Source organism: Podarcis bocagei, assembly GCF_964188305.1.
Source record: "Podarcis bocagei genome assembly, chromosome: 5".
In the NCBI taxonomy this organism is placed as follows: Eukaryota; Metazoa; Chordata; class Lepidosauria; order Squamata; family Lacertidae; genus Podarcis; species Podarcis bocagei.
The window spans coordinates 79,228,162-79,249,805 of NC_138129.1; the positions used below are offsets into that span (position 1 = coordinate 79,228,162).

Consider the following 21,644-nt stretch of genomic DNA (forward strand, 5'->3'; position numbering starts at 1 on the left):
TTGCCAGGGATAGAAGGTAAACTATATTGTTTCGTTCATTTGAAGAAAGAATTGAGTGAATGAAACACTCCATCTTCCACACGTGTGGAAGAAAACCATGCACTTGTAACATATCAAGTTAAACAGCAGGGCCGTCTTACTCATAAGCGCTAGGGGTGTAGAGCACCCGGGCCCAGGGCTGTCGGGGGCACCAGGCCGAGAGTCGAGTCTGGGGAAGAGCCCACCCGTTGGTCAGAGTGCCGCTTTGCACCGGGAGTTCGGGGGTGACCGAGCCAGTGAGATGCTGAGCGGGCTGGCGGCTCCGCCCTCCTGCGCGCCTGGGACTGGGCAACCGGGGGGGGGGCGCTGTGCCGCATATGTGTAAGACAGCCCTGTTAAACAGGACCAGTGTAACCTAACAACACTGAAGGTGCACCACTGGATAAAATGTAAACGATTCTCAGCTGGTATTCCAGATTCTCAGCTGGTATTCCAGCATCCCAAAGGTTTGAGTCATCGCTGAGTGCACATAGTAAAGAGTTCGCTATTATGCAGCAATTTGAGTGGGCTATAGTTTTGTGCATTTAAAAATTCAGATTATACTCTCATGCTTCAGTAATATACAACAGGGAAGTTGCCTTACACAAATAATGCACTGAGCCGTAACAGCCTGTGCGTTTTGCAGCCGTGATTTTACTTGCAAAAACAAGTTATTTTTAGAAGGCGCTTGTTAGGTTTTTTACCTTCCTTAATGGTGTAACTCGGAATGCAAGTTTTAATCAGCTTAGTCTGTTGATAAATCAAGGTTGGGGGGGGGAGACAATTTTAATCAGAGAGTCTGAATTTTAAGGATACTTATGTTTATTTTTCAAGGCTGCTTGGGTTCTGATACGTTACTGTAAAGGGAACAATTTTTCAGCTATTAAAAGACCTTTCTTAAGTAGTATCTCTTGTTCATTAAGTCATACATTATATTAACACGTCCTTTAGTATCTCAAAAGGCACCTTTGTGGAGGCTTTGTTAATACAAAGCAACCGGCAACAAAATGTTGCAGTGTAGCCTTACCTCCGAACAGGAGTGCTCCTGTTCAGCTAGGCAGCCACCCTCCTTTGGGATACTCTATTCCGTTCCCCACACCACCCCACCTCCCAAATTTTTAGGTACCGATAATTGACAAACCGGCAAACACAAAAATGATAAATCAGTTTTTAAAAACCTTTAGCTGGCTGACAACCCCAGCTGAAAGCATTCCCATGGTGAAAAAGGTTCTGGGGAGGTAGGCACAACCCTTTACAGCAGAGTTTGGTGACCTTATCCGAGGATGGGTGGGTCGACACTCTGGCCGTTGGAGGACTCTTCCGGGTCAGAGGAGCGCCCGTGCACATGCATACAAGCTATTTCTGGCGCTCGTCCGATCCGGAAATGCACTGGAAATAGCGTGTGCACATGCGCATGGGCGCTTCTCCGTCCCGCACATGTGCGCACGCTATTTCTGGTGTACATCCGGGTCGGAGGAGCACCCGTGCACATGCGCACAGGAGCCATCAACCCAGAAGACGGTCCCCACGCTGCGCTGGTAAAAGCAGGCAGGGAAGGTCGCCATGGGCTGGTTAGACAAGCCTCGTGGGCCGCTACCGGCCCATGGGCCTTAGGTTGCCGACCCCTGCTTTACAGCCTGCTATGAAATGTGTCCCTGTAGAATTTGTTGGGTATTTATTATCTCACCAGTTTCCCTACCTACTAGATACACTGTTATGACAATGCACATGATTCTGATGCTGCCCTCCATATTTCAGGAAGTCTCAGTATTGAGATGTTAATAAAAATCATATTATCAAATATGAATATAAATATTAGATTTATTATGACATGGTGCAGCACTCTGAATATATTAAAGAATTTTTAGATACTGGACTACATCGCTTGTTTTGGGAAAACATATACTAAAGGTAGATGACAATAGATCTGGCCAAAAAGAGGGAAATGTCATTCTTAAGCTACCTAAAGCCATACCTTTCTACATTACGTTATCCATCTTTAATCTCTACGTCTGCTGCACAGAGCTGAGCAAAGTGGGAAGGCTTAAAATCTAACTCATTACTATTCAGGAGACGAAACAATAATGCTGTAACCAGGCAACTGCACAAGAGAGTCTTTTGAAGAGATTTTCTGGTGTGTTGCAGATAAGAATGGAAAATACTTACCAGGAAAGCACACGCATGCATACTCCCTGACAGACTGGACTGACAGTGGGGGAGGGTCACAACTGCAGATTACTAATTGCCATGCAGATAGCTAATCCAGGTTCTGCCATTTTGCAATATGGTAGTATTGGCACTAAATTCCTAAAAAGGCTGCAATGCATAAAAATGCACCAGGGCAACTAGCAATCCGCACTGGCCTCCAATTAGTTTCAATGTGCTAGTGCTATAAAGGTAAAGGGGGCAAAGGCTAAAAGGACCCCTGGATGGTTAACTATGGGGTGTGGCGCTCATCTCGCTTCAGGCCGAGGGAGCTGGCGTTTGTCCACAGACAGCTTTCTGGGTCATGTGACCAGCAGGACTAAACCACTTCTGGTGCCACGGGGCACCGTGAGGAGTGCCATAGTGCACCGAAACACTGTTTACCTTCCCGCTGCAGCGGTACCTATTTATCTACTTGCACCGGTGTGCTTTTGAGTTGCTAGGTTGGCAGGAGCTGGGACAGAGCAACGGGAACTCACCTCACCACGTGGATTTGAACCGCCAACCTTCTGATCGGCAAGCCGAAGAGGCTCAGTAGTTTAGACCACAATGCCACCCACTCCCCTATAAAGCCTCACACAGCTCAGGACCTCAATACTTTATAAAGACCGCCTCTCCCCATATGAGCCGACCTGGACCCTGTGCTTGTCACCCGATGCCCTACTCTAAGTCCTCAGGAGATTCAGAGGGTGGCAACATGAGAATGGGCCTTTTCTGTGGTGGCTCTCTGTCTGTGGAATGCTTTCCCTAGAGAGGCTCACCTGACACCATCATTACAGATCTTTAAGTGCCAGGCAAAACATTCCTCTTTACCCATGATGTTGGCCATTAAATAATCTATGGCCTGTTAAAGCTGGGGGGCGGGGGCGGGGGGCAGAGACTGTTGTTATGGTTATTTTATTATTATTATTGTATTATGGTTTTTGTTATGTTTTTAGTATTATGCTCTGTAAAACGTCTTCTTTTGATTTGAACACTTAAAAAAAAAATTCAGATAGAAGCTGTACTATTTTTGCTTGCTCAGATTCAACTTCATATAGAACTCTCACCCGAGATTTCTAGTTTGTGATGGTCACAAATCTAATTTAAATGGTTACGATCAGAGTTCTAGTACTATTGTTATCTACTGCATTCACAAAAGAAAAGGAACGCTAATTAGTGGATTTCACTTTGTATGGTTACATAGTAATGAATCAGACGCACCATTTCATAGCTGAATGGTGACTAAAAATAGGGCCTTTTTCACACTGGTGTCCTGCCTTATCTCCAGAATGCTCCATGGAAAAAAGAATTTGCCACCGCCACTGTATTTAATTAGGTTTCACTGGAATAAATTTAAAGACTTGCTTAACCTTCTCAGTGAAATAAATAGGTCTTCAGAACCAACTATGGCTGGATTGCGCACCACATGTAGTAATGATGATGATGATGATGATAATAATAATAATAATAATAATAATAATAATAATAATAATAATAATAATAATTTTATTATTTATACCCGGCCCATTTCTGAAGGAAATCAGCCCTGAGTGCTCACTGGAAGGACAGATCTGAAGGACAGCCCTGAAGCTGAGGCTCCAATACTTTGGCCACTTCATGAGAAGAGAAGACTCCCTGGGTCAAACATTAAGATCTTCCTGATATAGGGCTGCCTTCAGATGTCTTCTAAAAGTTGTGTAGTTCTTTATCTCCTTGACACCTGAAGGGAGGGTGTTCCACAGGGAGGGCCCTGCCACTTGCCGAGAAGGCCCTCTGCCTGGTTCCCTGTAACTTCACCTCTTGCAGTGAGGAAACTGCCAGAAGAGGACCTCACCTCAGTGAACGATGAGGATGGAGACACTCCTTCAGGTACACTTGGCCAAGGCCATTTGGGCTTTAAAGGTCAGCACCAGCACTTTGAATTGTGCTCAGAAACGTACTGGGAGCCAGTGAAGATCCTTTAGGACCAGTTATATGGTCCCGGAGGCTGCTGCCAGTCACCAGGCTAGCTGCAGCATTCTGTTCATGAAACAAAGGCATTCTACCTCCGATAAAAACTTCTGTAAATAATAATGGGGAGGAATAACTTTCAGCACAGAATCTCTTTTGAATAAGAGTCCATTTGCACAGTTGTTCAAGGAAAGTCTGCCACATCTACATTTGGATAATAATCAACAACTTATGTTTTCAATTTCAATTAAAGAAGAACAGCCTTCAGAAACAAGGGCCCACATCGTGACCATTTGTTTCCAATTTAGAATTCAAACTAGTAGAGCATCCAGACAGCTTGCCAAGTTTCTAAATATAGTCATTTAGGTAACTAAATCTTCATTTGGCTGTGCACAATTACATAGTTTCCCACTGCAGAAGATAATCAAGCCATTTAAGCAACTTTCTTCAGCTTCCAAATCAAGGAATTCCCTCTAGATACCTTGCTGTATCGTGTTACAATGGAATTGTCCTTGACTGGAAATCTAGAATATGGAATACACATTACTCATTTCTTCAGAGAGAAAAAGTCAAGCAAATTCGCAAAACTTTTGTCTTCTAGCCACTCAGTTATTGTGAAGATGAGCGTTTATATATACAGCTCAACGAAGCTGCACTCAGGACATGAGTATTAATGTGAAAAGAACAACAACAGTTGCTTATAAGAAGAAAGTAAGTTAGCCTTTAGAACACTTAGCTGTAGTCAAGAGAGGAAGTAAACAGAACAAACTGTTTCCCCTTCTAAATCAACATTGGCTACTTTAATCATAAACAACAGCTGATAACTTGATGTATCCTTATGTATCTAGGATTAGAATGGATAATTACAAAACAAAAACAAAACCCCCACAATGGGCTCAGGTCCTGTTTGCAACTGAATGTAGACAGAGAAGGTAAGAACAACTGAGGCTCAGATCCAGAACTTTCTGAGATTCAAGACTGTTCCCCATTATTTACCTTGGAATTCCCCTATTTTTCTTTACTAGCTTCTAAGACAAGATTGAAGTAAAAATAGAGCACATCGGCATACACCCCAAATTACTACCATTTCAGAAGAAACTACCAGCCCAGGTTACTTGAAAGCTGATAGGTGAAGTCTTTAAAAAAATGCATATATAGTAGACCAATTAACACCAAAGATTAAGATACGCATACACTTAAAACAGTTGTCACTTTTTACCTATGGGCCCCTGCACAGAAAATAATACATGTAAGCAGATTATTTGTTTACACTGTTCATGGAAAAGAGGCTTAAAATATATCGGTTAAGTTCCATGTGGAAAAGTTCACAGCCAAAAGGCCGCTCAATAAACTGGTAGAGAAAAGCAGTGCACACACTTTATTGTGCAGCCCTACATTTATTTTTCCTGCAATTCTGATAATACAGAGATACAGACTCTGCATGTGTCAAAACAAGAAAAAAACACTGAAGCTTTGTTTGCTAAGACATGATAGGTGGCAGGTAACTCATTCTTTTTCATGGAGCAGACCAGCTGAAATTAATCAATATTACTATGTTGTTCATTCATTTCAATGGGTCAAATAATTTGATTCTATGCCAGGGGTCGGCAACCTAAGGCCCATGAGCCACAAGCAGCCCACAGGGGTCGTTTAACCAGCCCATGAGAAACCCCTGAACCGAGCCATCCGCTGCGCTAAACTGGCGCAGCGCGTTGCGGGGACTTGCTTTCGTGGCACAGGAAATCACATCTGCACAGACGCTGGAAATTGTGTCTACGCAGACAATCATGGGCGCACGCGGGATCCGGCCCATGGAGGGATCTCCGCTGGAGTGAACCGACCCAGGCAAGGTAAACCCTGCCGAACCCTGTTCTATGCTTTGCTGTGCATATTAAAGGACTGGATCTCCAGAATCTATTACAAGATTCCCTGCCAATCTTCCATGCTTCTACATAAAACTAACAGAAGTCTTCAGCACTACTGTTTTGACTCAGGGGGAGGCTGTCTCCATGCAGTACTGCAGAAGGGTTTCTTCCAGAGTAAGGTCACTGCTCAGTGCCTCTCACAACTCACCCAAAAGCCCCAGGATAAACATGTCTACAGTTCCCAGTACATGCAAGGGGAACTGGCTAGAAAAACTAGAGCAACAGGATTTCCCCTTGCTTTCCAAAGGTGGGCCAGTGGTGCCTACCCACAAATGAAAATGAAGATAGTAGAGGGAAATGCTGAGGTTTCTTTGATGTTTGCACCACATGCTGACGGAAGCACAGAAAAAACAACACAGCTTGCAGCAATACAAAGCAGCTGCAGTGGATGCAGCAAAGCAATTCTGGATGCGAGTATATTTACGCCTTTACATACAGATAAGCTTTACAGCCTTAAAAGAAAACAAGGGTGCACTCGAATTTTAATTCAGAGGTTTTTCGAGCACCCTTCCCCATAGCAACCATAATGGAAGAAATGTGAGCCACAGCACCAGTCCTCAGTGTAACACAGTTAAGGGGTTCCTCCATTCAATGAATATTGATCAAGACAGTCCATCTCTGCCTTGCTTGCTATGCTACTTGCAAGCTTGTGTTTGCTTCTGCTGAATGACAAACATGTCTCAGCTTTTGCCGCAACAGGGGGATAAAAAATCATGTTGCCCATGAATCTGTAGTAAGGAGTAACCAATTCAGATGGAAAAGAAAAAATGTGATTTTAGCTACGTGGATCAAGTATGGCTATTCTTCCAGGACAACAATATTTGCATATTCAATTTCTCCTACAGTACGGGAACTACTTTTAACTAAAAATATAATTAGGAAATGGAAAAAAACAAAAAAACAAAACACCAGAAGAGTTTAAAAGGTAATAGAAGTTTGAAGGGAAATGGAACTTGTAAAATAGAGCTTACCTCAATTGCTTTGCATAATTCTGTTCAATCTCTATCCTTTCTTTAACGAATTTTGCATATTTTTCCAGGAAGTCAATGCCCCACTGTGTGTGCTTGTCTAAATTATCGAACTGATCCTGTAAAACACAAGCCAGGGGAAAAAATCTAAATTGAACAAGATGACACACACACACATTGTTTTCAGATACTACGTTCTGTCTTCTACACATTTAGTGAATTGAAAATATAAACATAATCACACAAAGAAAACAGATACTAGGATACAGTACTTCAATACAGAAGGTGCTTTTTTGTTTTTAGAAAGACACAATCATAAGAGCAGTCCTGCTGAATGAAACCGGCAGTCTATCTAGTTCAGCATCTTTTGAAAACGAAGTTCAGCTGGGGTCATAGAATCATAGAGTTGGAAGAGACCACAAGGGCCATCGAGTCCAACCCCCTGCCAAGCAGGAAACACCATCAGAGCACTCCTGACATATGGTTGTCAAGCCTCTGCTTAAAGACCTCCAAAGAAGGAGACTCCACCACACTCCTTGGCAGCAAATTCCACTGTCGCACAGCTCTTACTGTCAGGAAGTTCTTCCTAATGTTTAGGTGGAATCTTCTTTCTTATAGTTTGGCTCCATTGCTCCGTGTCCGCTTCTCTGGAGCAGCAGAAAACAACCTTTCTCCCTCCTCTATGTGACATCCTTTTATATATTTGAACATGGCTATCATATCACCCCTTAACCTCCTCTTCTCCAGGCTAAACATGCCCAGCTCCCTTAACCGTTCCTCATAAGGCATCGTTTCCAGGCCTTTGACCATTTTGGTTGCCCTCCTCTGGACACGTTCCAGTTTGTCAGTGTCCTTCTTGAACTGTGGTGCCCAGAACTGGACACAGTACTCCGGTGAGGTGTGACCAGAGCAGAATACAGTGGCACTATTACTTCCCTTGATCTAGATGCTATACTCCTATTGATGCAGCCCAGAATTGCATTGGCTTTTTTAGCTGCCGCGTCACACTGTTGGCTCATGTCAAGTTGTGGTCAACCAAGACTCCTAGATTCTTTTCACATGTACTGCTCTCAAGCCAGGTGTCACCCATCTTGTATTTGTGCCTCTCATTTTTTTTGCCCAAGTGCAATACTTTACATTTCTCCCTGTTAAAATTCATCTTGTTTGTTTTGGCCCAGTTCTCTAATCTGTCAAGGTCGTTTTGAAGTGTGATCCTGTCCTCTGGGGTGTTAGCCACCCCTCCCAGTTTGGTGTCATCTGCAAATTTGATCAGGATGCCCTTGAGTCCATCATCCAAGTCGTTGATAAAGATGTTGAATAAGACCAGGCCAAAGACAGAACCCTGTGGCACCCCACTAGTCACTCTTCTCCAGGATGAAGAGGAACCATTGATGAGCACCCTTTGGGTCAGGGGTCAAGATTTAAGGAGCTGAACTGCGGAGCTTGCAGTATGTATTTGAATCCCAGGTTCTGCTACTCTTTTGCTGCTGACTTACCTCCCCTGTTCCCGGAAAAGCCATATTCTTCCCACCCCCTTGCTAGTGACTAAATTCTCATCTCTAGTTCAGCAACCCAATGTCCATCCTACATAGTGAGTCACTGGAGGTTTCTGTTACCAAGTGTATCTATTTTATTCCATTTATTGATCAATTTTCTATACTGCCCTTCATCCAAGGATCACAGGGCAGTTTACAAAACAAAAACACAAAAATATGTAACATACTTAGAAACAAAAACAAAAACACGCCCCCCAACACAGTTTTAAAGGCCATAGATTGTTTAATTAGCCAAAGGCCTGGGATAAGAGGAGTGTTTTTGCCTGGCACCTAAAGATACGTAACAAAGGCACCAGGCGGGCCTCTCTGGGGTGAGCATTCCACAAGTGAGGAGCCACCACAGAAAAGGCCTCTTCTCATGTTGCTACCCTCTGGGCCTCTCATGAAGGAGGCACATGAAGAAGGGCCTCAGATGATGATTGCAGGGTCCAGGTCTGTTTATATGGGGAGAGGTGGTCCTTGAGGTATTGTGGCTTTATAGGGGAACAGGTGGCATTGTAACCAGGCCCAGAAACTAATTGGCAGCCAGTGAAGTCAGGCCAGGATGGGCATTATATGCTCAAACCTTCTCACCCTAGAACTTACATATCTATATATTACATAGAATTACCACAGATTATAGTACATATTTGAAATATACTCTAGGATTCAGATAGCTGAGCATGAAGGAAGCTTCTATTGCGGTGTTCCCCAAACTTGGGTTTCAAGCTGTTTACGGACTACAATTCCCATCACTGGTCTTGCTAGCTAGGGATGATGGAAGTTGTAGTCCAAAAAAGCAGCTGGAGACCCAAGTTTGGGAAACACTGTTGTAGTGCTTTCTGAGCTCAGACGAAGTCCCTAATGGATTCTCTCCTTAGTAATGGCGGTGGAGTTCACTTTGGCAGATAACTCCTTCTTACCCGTGTCCCTCCCACTTTAGAAAAAACACCCAAGCCCTACAGTTGTGGCAGAGATGTGGCTGTTGCCTCCCTCAAACTCTACTTATGCTTATCTCCTGGCCTCAATGTGCCCCAATATATACGCCACAGTGTGGTGAACCTGAGTGGGCTCAACATAGAGGAGCAAACCGTACACATGAAGTAAATAAACCAAGGCTCTGCAGCTACTGTTTGGGCCACAGAGAAGAGGAAGATGAGACAAAGGGAAACCTCAATGCTTCAGTGCACAAAGACTACACTTGAACTGTTCATGATTGCCAAGAGGCTTAGTTCTAAAAGCATGCCCATAATTGAAACTTGCGCTTCAGGCTGATTTCATTTTTATTAGTTTGCCTTGTTTAAGACGATTGCTTCAACTGCAACTTTAGCTTTAATGTTCAACAAACCTAGTAATTAACTGTTTGATATTCAAAACATGTGCATGGTCTCAGACTCCCATTAAAGCCATTTTACATTACATGCAATATATTTGAGAATATATATATAACACCTGAAGATTAGATGATACATAAAAATTAATGGCAATGGTAGATGGTAAAGCGATATGAGGCAGCAAATGGAAGCCAAAACTCAGCCTTAAAAAGAATGAAGGCTATCAGGTTTCTATTATTATCCTCTCAGTTATATCCAGCATACTGGGTAAATATGGCCATATATTACATCCCAACCACATTATAATTCATCTACTTCTTCATTGCAACCCAACAAAACAGTGGATCCTTAAAGACCAGCTTGGCCACTGTAGTGCTCTACTCTTCAATAATATTAAGCATTTCTAGCTTGAAGAGGTTAATAATCCAGGAACCTTGTTCTCTGCAAACAATGAAGCATTTTGGGGGTGGGGGAAGAACAACAATAGAGCATCTCCATAAATCCATCGCCTCAACCACACAGAGACGTGATACATCTGCACCACACAATTTACCGTAAGTGAAAACCTAGCTTGAAATATGGCCATATTTTTGCTAGAGCACCACCCATTCTTGGACAACAGCCTTGTCTGTACTGTGTGATACGGTACTAGCACATCACTATGGATCTTAAACCACGAGTCCAAGTATGCGCTGGGAAGTAGGCAAGGCAACGTTTGGGTGGGGGAAGGTGTAATGTCGCATGTACAGCTTTGAAATAACTATCTCATCCATTCATCATAATGCATTTCATTAAGTTAATAGTTACTAGAATCTGGCTATTCTCCATTTTGTTCTGCTTTATCCATTTGCTTTGACTATTTCACCCTTGCACTGAAACTCCAATAAGGTGCTCTGGAACTGAACCAACAGTCAGAGACATTAGAACAAGCTTCCTGCCGTGAACACAAGAACAATGCTTTTGCTGTCCTAGTTTGGACTTCTTAGTTCACTGTTCTGACAAACTGCCAGGTCTGTGGAAAACTAGTCAAGTGCCATTTTTAAAAACATTGCTAGATTTCCTCACAAACAGAACTCAAGCAAATTGGGGGGAGGCAATGTAAGCAATTACCGTATTTTTCACTCTATAAGACGCACCAGACCACAAGACGCACCTAGTTTTTGGAGGAGGAAAACAAGAAAAAAAATATTCTGAATCTCAGAAGCCAGAACAGCAAGAGGGATCGCTGCACAGTGAAAGCAGCAATCCCTCTTGCTGTTCTGGCTTCTGTGATAGCTGCGCAGCCTGCATTCGCTCCATAAGACGCACACACATTTCCCCTTACTTTTTAGGAGGGAAAAAGTGAGTCTTACAGAGCAAAAAATACGGTAATTTATTGCCACTGGATCCCAAAGCACAACTTGATGAAGACAAATTTGATTAATAGAGTAAAATCTCATACCTTGTCACTCTCAGAACCCAGGAGAATTCTCATCTCATGACTTGGCCTCTGAATACCAGTTGTTGGGGGACAACAGGAGAAGGCTATTTCCCTCAAGTCCTGTTTTGGGGCTCTCCAGAGGCAACTTGTTAGCCACTGTGAGAAAGAGGATGCTGGACCAGATAGCTGCTGGTCTGATCCAGCATTGCTCCTCTTACATTCCTTTTATTAGAAGTTGAAGTCACCAGGCTCACCTGGCAGCAAAGCAAAGATCAATCTACACTGCACCATGCCCAAGGTAACTATTGTGATAATATTATCACAAGATGAAATATATATAGCGGCTTTGTCATTTGTTAGGGTTCACCTCCTACTCTCAGAACTGGTGTTCAGTTTTATCCCCAAACAGATTCCATGTTCCCCTGTGATTAGAGATATTAGACCAGGAGCATCTCACCTGTGGTCTTCTAGATGCTGCCTCACTACAGCTCCCATTAACCTTGATCATTGGCCATGCAGCTGGGGCTGATGGGAGTTGAAGTCCAGCAGCATCTTGAGGACCACAGGTTGGCCACCACCCAATTAGACTGGGTATACACATATTAGAGTTGAGACACTGGAGATAGAAAACATATCTCAGAATTCCTACAGCCAAACACAGCATTCATTACCAATGGGCAAAAGAAGGTGGTATCTTATCACACAGTTTTCTACTGTGTAGGAAATAAGCATGGCAAAGTAGAAGTAGAATATACCCATTATCAATATTACAACCACAAACTGAAATAAAATATAAAAGCAAAGTCAACAGGGATTGGCATATTTTGCAACTGCAAGTGCAGAGTATTGCTTTAATGCATGTAGGAAGACTAGGGGTTCTCAAACTATCCGAGGGAACCACAGCGCCATCCTATATGAAAATTGAGTATTAAGAGCTTCCCTGTGGGTTTCAAAAGGAAGTACTATAAGTGAAAGGCTTTTAGTTTTTGTTTTTCTTAACCAGGATGTAGGAGTTCAGCCTGTACTGAACAATGCTGCATTTTCCCTTTATGCTGGTGGTGATCAATCTTTGTCTATAGCTACCCAAGTGGCATCTGTAGTACAAAGCAGTTTCCACCAACATCATCTGGTGCACCAACTGCACCCTATTATGAATAAGGATGATCTTGCTGCCACGATTCATGTTCTTGTAAGTCAATGTAAGGTTGCTATGATGTATAATATGTAGTGCTGCCTTCAAAAAGGATCTCAACCTTCACTTGATACAAAAAATAATAATGCAGCAAGGTAATGAACAAGGACCAAGTATAAGCATCGTATTATAATAATATAAAAACATATGCAGTGGTAACCTGTTTGTACACATCCCTAAGATGGTGGTTAGGCCAAGGTGCACACAATATATGTATTTACCACTCTCCATAGGACCTAATAATGAGGCTGAACCCAAGACAGTTAGGAACTCAAGCTTGGATATTTTATTTCTGGAAGAATTTTTCATTGGGTTTATCTAATTCTAACTCTTATCCAACTAGGTTTATCTAACCCACTAGGCCTGATCCTTTTAATCTTTTCCATTGTGTACCTCAGTTGTCACAGGTAAAAGAAAGGACTTATAAAGAATGACAGGGATATGTACACCTGCAGAGTATTTATGATCCTGGATGGCTAATAACCTTTGCAGGTGTGGCTTTTGGCCCCCTTTTTAGGTCGCCCCCAATATTAATCCTCAAAGGAATTTAAGACTTAAAAGACAATCATGTTCCTTTGGGAACTAAGTTAAATAAGCACAGAAGAAGTGGTCTATTCACCTGCAATACATTCTGAGTGCTGGAACAAACAGCAATGGGCAACTGACTAACTGACAACACATAGTGACTGAAGTATCTGTTTTCCAAGAATCTTAAATCAGCACGAGGCATGTGAAGGGTGCCTTCGATGAGTACCAAAGAGAGGATTTGTGGGGGAGAGAGAGAGAGAGAGAGAGAGAGAGAGAGAGAGAGAGAGAGAGAGAAAATTGTGGAAAATATTGCTTTGGTTAATTATACTTGTCTGCTATTGCCAGAGTTAGAGCATAGCACCTCCCCAGCTAATACAACACTTATTCTTAACAATAAAACTATAAATTGTATGACTTGTTAATTAATGTTGCATTTATTATTATTAAGTCACTTGGGCTATGATGATGAGCCCTAGCAGATATTTAACTTCAGCTTTCAAGCAGAAAGAAGCTCAAAGCTTCCATACCAGAAGAGAGAGTCATAGTCTACTAAGGCCTATAATGAATCGCAGAGGAGCATTCAAAAGGAAGTACTTTAACTGAGAATTTACATTTCTGCAGCTGTTTAATGGTTTTTGGAAAGGACACGCTTAAGAGTCACTGTTCCACAATTTAGACTATTTGAAAATGTACACATGGAACTAATATGCACAGTCCCTTTATGGCTCACTTGTTGTCATAGGAAGTAACTATGTTGAAAGCGTTCCAAAATACCAACATCTGCCCATCTAAAAAGACTCTCCTTTCAGGAGAGACTAAGAACAGAATACAGCATCACCACCAAAAACAGTATCCCTATTATCATAAGTTAGTACACTTGGTCATGTGTCCCACTACATGTCATTGGCAGAAAGATGTCCACCTTAATGACACCAAATATAACCAGTAAGTTATATCAGCACTCCACACAGGGCTGCCACTCTTGCCTTATGTAGCTCCATCTTCATTCAAAAACGTCTATGCGAAATACCCCGTGCTTAAGTTTTCCAGAAAAGAAAAACATTTTAGTTTTGCAAATCACTTTTTGATCATTGTGTTTTTCTTGAAGCTTAGATCTGCATAGGTCACGTGGATGCTTCAGAAAACGTGCTCCTGTTCAAGATGACCAATCCAGAAAGTGTGCAGTAGCCCAAGTACTGACTTCTTAAATATCTAAGATAGGTTTTTAGATCTATCCTGTTCCTTGACTTCAATAAAATATTCAAAGTGTGATAATTAAAGGCCCTGGCACCTTCTTCCTTAGTGGCCTTTAAATTCACATATAACTATATATACAATATATGTTGGGAAGTGTTTGTGCTCTTTGTGTCTGGGTGACTGTCGGGGTATCATCACCAAACTCAGCATAGGGATTTCCGAGGCATGGGTGGTGGACTTCAATGTCATATGGACGCCAGGCACCATGTTGAATCAATATTGTGGAGTGAAATGTCACTTTGGCATGGCTTCACCTGTTTTCTGGCATAGGTTCAGCTGCCAAATTTGGCATGAACTGAGATGGGGAGTGCCAGGTGCCATTCTGAATCAAGATGGTAGACCGAACATTACCTGTGTGTAACTTGACCTGATTCTTGACATTACTACTACTATTGTTATTTATTCAATTTATTATACTGCCCTTCATCACGAAATCTCGGGGTGGTTCACAGAATAAAATACAAGATAAAAACACATTACCTGACAGGTCAAAATCTACAAATTATATTATCCTTTTAAAAATCACAACTTTGAGACTTCTAAGCACTGGGCACTCAGTCCCTGCTAGTATTCAATATTTGTCAAAACTTTTCTAATTGTACAATCATTCTGTACCATACCAGCTCTCATGAGTCAAATCCTACTTTTCTAGATCTAAGACACAACAAATGAAACCTCGCTGCCAGATTCTCTCACTTTCCTTGTACACTAAGTGCTTGAAATATCCAGAAGTCACTAGTGTAAACAACTGTATTATGTAGGCTTCTCAAAGTTCAGATAGTTATATGTTTAAGCGGACTCCCTCCAGATCGGCCTGTTTAAACTTGCACTCTCTAAAAAGCCCAATGGTAAGTCAAGCACTTATGTAAAACCTTCTATTATGGAAAGCCAGCTGAATTCACATTTTGTTTTCTTCCGAAATCTGCTGACTGACCCCCAATGACACCACCTCTGTTACAGAATATCTGAACCACAGCCTTGCCAGCTGAAAACCAGGTCAGCTACACAGAGTTCTGGTCCTAAAGTTGTCTGGTAGGAAAAAAATATTTTTTTTCTGAGAGACTGTGATGATCATTGTGTTGTAATTTTACACATTACGTTGAAGTGAGTAAGATCTGTAAACTCCTTCCAAAATGTCATCTTTGGAAAGAAGTCCTAAATCAGGAATGGCTTCTTATGCTGTTTGCTCATAGTTTCTCAGTTCATTATTCACAATTTTCCTTCACGTTGTTCAGAGGATAGCTATCGCTACGGAAAATTACGCAAGTTATATTGTTTAGTGGTAAAACTCCTGGAGTCAGCTTTCCCCTCCTGCCACGCTGAACAATATAACTTACTCTGAGAAATCATATCTCAATAAAAAAAGGTGCCACAATACAACAATTACTCGGTCAGAAACTTGTTAAATGATCCATATCAGCGCTGCAACTGCTGACAACTAAGGTCTACATCTCGCATAACAGAGTTTGTTTTGAGACAAAGTTAATGGTGGCTTGGATTTATTCTCAAAAGTGATTAGTTCTTAGCGCTTGTTCAGATATTACCTGGCTCTCCAAGATGAAAAGTGTGCATCTTGTTTTGTGCTCCCTCCATGGGGGTGGGTGGGAAGAAAGTAACACGTTCAAACAAACACAGGGTGCCTGTATTTAAACAAAACACAGAACCTTCCAGCTGACCTGTAACTTTCTTTCCAGAATGAGTCAGAGAAGGGATTATAAAGGACCACTGAGGTCCACTCTCAATTTTACTTCCAGGCAGAATATGGGGGGGGGGGTCAGTGTTTAAGGTGCCTTTAACATCTTAGCCACAATGTGGTGAAAACTTAAAATCATCAATGCCCTTAATGCGTACTGAGAAATTCATAACCTATTTACACATGCTAATCTTCTTTATACCAATGTCAAGAGTGAAGAGAAAACACCCTTTGAATCAGCTGTGGGAATTACAGCACTTACAATAGAGTTTAAGAATCTGTTATGTCAATTTTAATGTTGTTTTTTCTCCCTAAGTGGCAAAGAAGCTTTACTAGCAGGGAATAAGAGCAAATACACCAATTCCTGAGCGGTCTGAAAGTTAAAATAAAAAGTGAGCAACAAAATCATTTTTAAAAAATAAATTGCAAAAATGCTGATGTAAACTCTGCTAAAAGGATAAGGGCTGCAAATGGTCAAAATATCACATTCATCATTGTACTAAGAAAAGCTGCTTTGTTTGTAAATCCCAGTCAAGCATTTAATACAATCTTTGGTTCAAGGAATTAGAAGTGCCACTTCCACACTTGCAGAGCTCCACTTCTTCTCTTTCCTCCAGCAAAAAGAAATAAAATTGGCAGAGTTATTTCAGTGTTTCTTTTCTCCTCCCGAAGTAGCCTTGAGTTCTGCTTTACTGGGCTGAGGTGTTGTTCTCTGTGCCACAGTTAGCACTGCTGCACTTACAGCATATAAAAGAGAAAGAAGAAAATTGGCAGAGGCATATTGGATAATCTTTCGTAACATAGTGCCCTATGCAAGGCCAAAATTTGGTGCCCCCCAAATGCATCTTCTTAATTACAGTTACCGTATTTTTCGCCCTATAGGACGCACTTTTCCCCCTCCAAAAATGAAGGGGAAATGTGTGTGTGTGTCCTATGGGGCGAATGCAGGCTTTCGCTGAAGCCTGGAGAGTGAGAGGGGTCGGTGCGCACCGACCCCTCTCGCTCTTCAGGCTGCAGGAAGCTATCCACAAGCCTTGCAAGCCCGGTGGGAGGTCCCGCCGGCTCACAAAGCTTGCGGGCAGCAGCCTGCAGCCCACAAGCTCGGGGGATAGTGGGGAGGCGGAGCGCCGTCACCCCGCTATTCCCCGACCTGATCTGGAGGCTGGCGGGGGGGAGAAGCAAGCTTGCTTCTCCCCATCGCCAGCCCCATAAGCTCGGGGGATAGCGGGGAGGCGGAGCGCCGTCACCCCGCTATTCCCCGACCTGATCTGGAGGCTGGCGGGGGGGAGAAGCAAGCTTGCTTCTCCCCATCGCCAGCCCCATAAGCTCGGGGGATAGCGGGGAGGCAGAGCGCTGCCACCCCGCTATTCCCCGACCTGATCTGGAGGCTGGCGTGGGGGGGGAAGCAAGCTTGCGTCTCCCCATCACCAGCCCCATAAGCTCGGGGAACAGCGGGGAGGCGGAGCGCTGTCACCCCGCTATTCCCCGACCTGATCTGAAGGCTGGCGGGGGGGGAGGAGGAAGCTTACTTCTCCCCCCCCCCGCCAACCCCACAAGCTCGGGGGACAGCGGGGCAAGCCGCTGCCCCACGGAGGCTAGAGAGGCTGTCCCTGAAGGAAGAAGAGGGAGACAGAGCGCTCCGTCTCCCTCTTCTAGCTTGGGGATGGCTGCGCAAACCTGGGGGGAAATAATTTTTTTTCCCTTGATTCCCCCCCAAAAAAGCTAGCTGCGTCCTATAGGGCGAAAAATATGGTACATACGCTTCAGGTTACATACGCTTCAGGTTACAGACTCAGCTAACCCAGAAATAGTGGTTCAGGTTAAGAACAATTTCAGGTTAAGAACGGACCTCCGGAACGAATTAAGTACTGTATTTTTTGCCCTATAGGACGCACCGTCCCATAAGGCGCACCTAGTTTTTTTGGGGGGGGAATAAAGGGGAAAAAATATTTTCCCCCCAGGCGCGGGGCTGGGGAAGCCCGAGCTTCCCCCGACCCCAGCCCCCAAAGAGGCAGCTCTCTGCAAGCCGTGGGAGCCCAGCGCTGGCTCCCGCTGCTTGCTGAGAGGTCCGCGAAGCCTGGACACGCTGAGCTCAGCGCATGCAGGCTTCAGCATGCAGGCAACTCTCCGCAAGCAGCACCGACCCCTCTCGCTCTCCAGGCTTCAGCGAAAGCCTGCATTCGCCCCATAGGACGCACACACATTTCCCCTTCATTGTTGGAGGGGGAAAAGTGCGTCCTATAGGGCGAAAAATACGGTACTTAACCCGAGGTACCACTGTAAGGATCTTCTCAATTTTGCACCCCCCTCGGCTCAGCACCCTGAGTGGGAGAACTACTACCCTCCTGGCCCTAAATCAGCTGTTTCTGTACCAGCTACTAAGCAGTTTGAGTTGGGGAGATTTAACCCCTGCCGCTCAGTTGTTTGGGAAGAAGCTGAGCAATGGCAAAGTGGGAACACACACACAGCCTGACCAAGGAGTAAGTTTCAGTGGGTGTGGAAGGCTTTGCCAAGCTTGCATGCTTTTCTGTTCCTCCCTCTCTCTCACCCCACTGCTTGGTTGGGGAAGCTAGAAGAGATTCTGATTTGCATTTCCAGCAAGCTAAGGGGAATCTGTCAGAGCAGCTCAGGACATGTTAATTGTTCTGTCCGCACCAATAGCCCTAGTAATGCAAAGGTATTTCCCCAAGTATGACTCTGCTTATGCTGAGTCATTGGAAATGCTGCAGTCCTTCTCCCTCCCCTGCCCACACACCCCAACAAAATCCCTCCATCTCACCCACAAAATTTTGCACAGCCCTAACCAGCATTCCTATATTTAGCAGTTTCCTTTCCAACAGCTGGTGCCTTCGCAAACACTCTTCCCCCGTTGCTCAGCTTTGCTTGCAAACTTACTAGGGATATTTCTGGCATTTCTACTTTTTGAACAATTACGTTTCCAAAATATCTTGCAGACTTCCTTGTCTGTAGCAGAGGTTGCAGGAGAATAGAAGACGAAGCACCCAAGTTTAGCAATGGGGACAAGGAAGCCAGGGCAGTAACCACACCACCTCTTACAAACCCCAGCTTTCCAACAGGAACAAGCTCAGCAACATAAATTAAAACCAAAAGCAAATTGTGACCAAAATGATTGGGGAAATTGACGCAACCAAGGAAAATTAAAATGTTTGGGGGCTTTTTTTGCTGAGAGAAAAAAAAAGGATGAGTAAGGAAAGGCATAACAGATTTATTTATAACATTATGCATGTTGTGAAGAAAGCTGATAATAGGGTACCATTTGATGTAACTGAACGGTGGGATATTCAAGACAGATTAAAAAGAAGCGCTTTCTTTACATACAGCACGTATAAGATGAAGCGACGGCCGCAGGTTTAGATGCCTTTAAAAGGGAATCAATATAAATTCATGGAGAATAAGGCTACTGAAGTGCTACATTCAGGATCAGAGGTAATATTTCACTGAACACATGTTGCTGGGAGACCACAAAGGGACAGGGACATTGCCCTAATGTGCTGCTTAAGGACTTTCCATAGCCAATTGATTGTGAACTCTGAGAGCAGGATGAAGAACTAGTCTATGGGTAGGCAAACTAAGGCCTGGGGGCCGGATCCGGCCCAATTGCCTTCTAAATCCGGCCCACGGACGGTCTGGGAATCAGCGTGTTTTTACATGAGTAGAATGTGCCCTTTTATTTAAAATGCATCTCTGGGTTATTTGTGGGGCCTGCCTGGTGTTTTTACATGAGCAGAAGGTGTGCTTTTATTTAAAATGCATCTCTGGGTTATTTGTGGGGCATAGGAATTCGTTCATTCCCCCCCCCCCAAATATAGTCCGGCCCCCCACAAGGTCTGAGGGACACTGGACTGGCCCCCCTGCTGAAAAAGTTTGCTGACCCCTGACAGTCTAATCCAGCAGAGCTTTTCTTACATCCTCTTTTTTCTTTAAAGAACCCTATCTGCACTTTTATTCCCAACATCAAAGTAGCTGACAGCAGCATTTCTTAATTAGAACTGCATCACTGAGGATGAAGCCCCGTTAAGCAAAGAAAAGTAAATAACAACTGAAAGAAAAGTAAATGACAATCTGTACTGTATGATGTAACATTCTCTTTAGCTACTGTCATACTACTCAGAAGCAAAGTTCTGTCCTTAATACAGCCTTGTATGATCACCTTGCATTGTTTTCATAACACTGATTGTTATGAAAAAGGCTTTATTGTATATGCTTTATATGCATCTAAAGACATACCCACATAGGGCAGTCAAGCAAGCGTATTGATTTACTAACTTTTTCACAGCAAGGACAGTCTGTTGTAGAAATCAGAACAATATGTTAAGCATATTTAGTAGACAATGAAAAGACTAACCCACGTTGGCAGCTGTCAAATTCTGAATTGTTTGTTGAACAAGATTTTCCAGGGTTTAGTTGAAACTGAAATAAATTACTAAAGCTAGTCATCTATTTGTCAGCTATATTTCATATAGCTTCCGTTCATGAAACTATCCATTGGTAGGTGTCACGGAGCACAGAATTATATAAGACAGTCTGGAAGATGTGTCCAAAACTTTACCAGCCTACTGGTATATTATATATCTGGACAGAAAAGGGATTTTTGAGGGGTGGATCATAGCAAGTGGCTCACTTGAAGGAATTGTTATTTGGTCCATCTGGGTTCCATTCAGATTACAGTGGTACCTCAGGTTAAGAACTTAATTCGTTCTGGAGGTCTGTTCTTAACCTGAGGTACCACTTTATCTAATGGGGCCTCCCGCTGCCGCTGCACCGCTGGCGCGCAATTTCTGTTCTCATCCTGAAGCAAAGTTCTTAACCAGAGGTACTATTTCTGGGTTAGAGGAGTCTGTAACCTGAAGCGCCTGTAACCTGAGGTACTACTTTATATACAATCCTAATTTGGAGCAAACATAACTGAAAAATTTAGCATCACTCACTATTCCATGACACTTTCCAAGAGAGATAAACTCACAGCACCATCTTAGGTATGCCTACTCAGAAGTCAGTGCCACTGAGTTAAGCAGCGTAAGCCGAACCATGTCTACTCAGAAGTAAGACCTACAGAATTCAATGGAGCCTACTCACAGGTAAATGGATTAGTATTGCAGCCTTAAAGGTAAAGGTACCCCTGACCATTAGGTCCAGTCGCGGACGACTCTGGCATTGCGGCGCTCATCTCGCTCTATAGGCCGAGGGAGCCGGCGTTTGTCCACAGACAGCTTCTGGGTCATGTGACTAGAATGACTAAGCTGCTTCTGGTGAACCAGAGCAGTGCACAGAAACGCCGTTTACCTTCCCGCCAGAGAGGTACCTGTTTATCTACTTGCGCTTTGACGAGCTTTCGAAATGCTAGGTGGGCAGGAGCTGGGACCGAGCAATGGGAGCTCACCCCATCGTGGGGATTCGAACCGCCGACCTTCTGATCAATTTGACATCATGACTGCAAGTGCCTACATAAATATTAGAGGCATCCCCACACGTTATTGTGAAATAATGACCCCCCTCAAAAAAAGAGACTTACAAAGCAATCCAGAAGTGTTAAACTCATTTTTATCCCAGCGGTTAGGGACAGGGTGGGTCACTTTAGCAGCTGCAATGGTATTAGTCACGTTAATGGTGTTCTAT

General features: G+C 43.5%; 1 protein-coding gene across 3 annotated transcripts in view; it reads right to left on the reverse strand.

Moving 5' to 3' along the window:
* The window catches only part of FNBP1L (formin binding protein 1 like), a 73,531-nt gene that overhangs the window by 37,676 nt on the left and 14,211 nt on the right, over positions 1-21,644 (reverse strand). For all 3 annotated transcript variants that reach the window (XM_081195029.1, XM_081195026.1, XM_081195027.1), the window contains exon 2: positions 7,052-7,167. In XM_081195029.1, the coding sequence (XP_081051155.1) occupies positions 7,052-7,167 (116 nt within the window). The remainder of the gene's footprint in view (positions 1-7,051; positions 7,168-21,644) is intronic.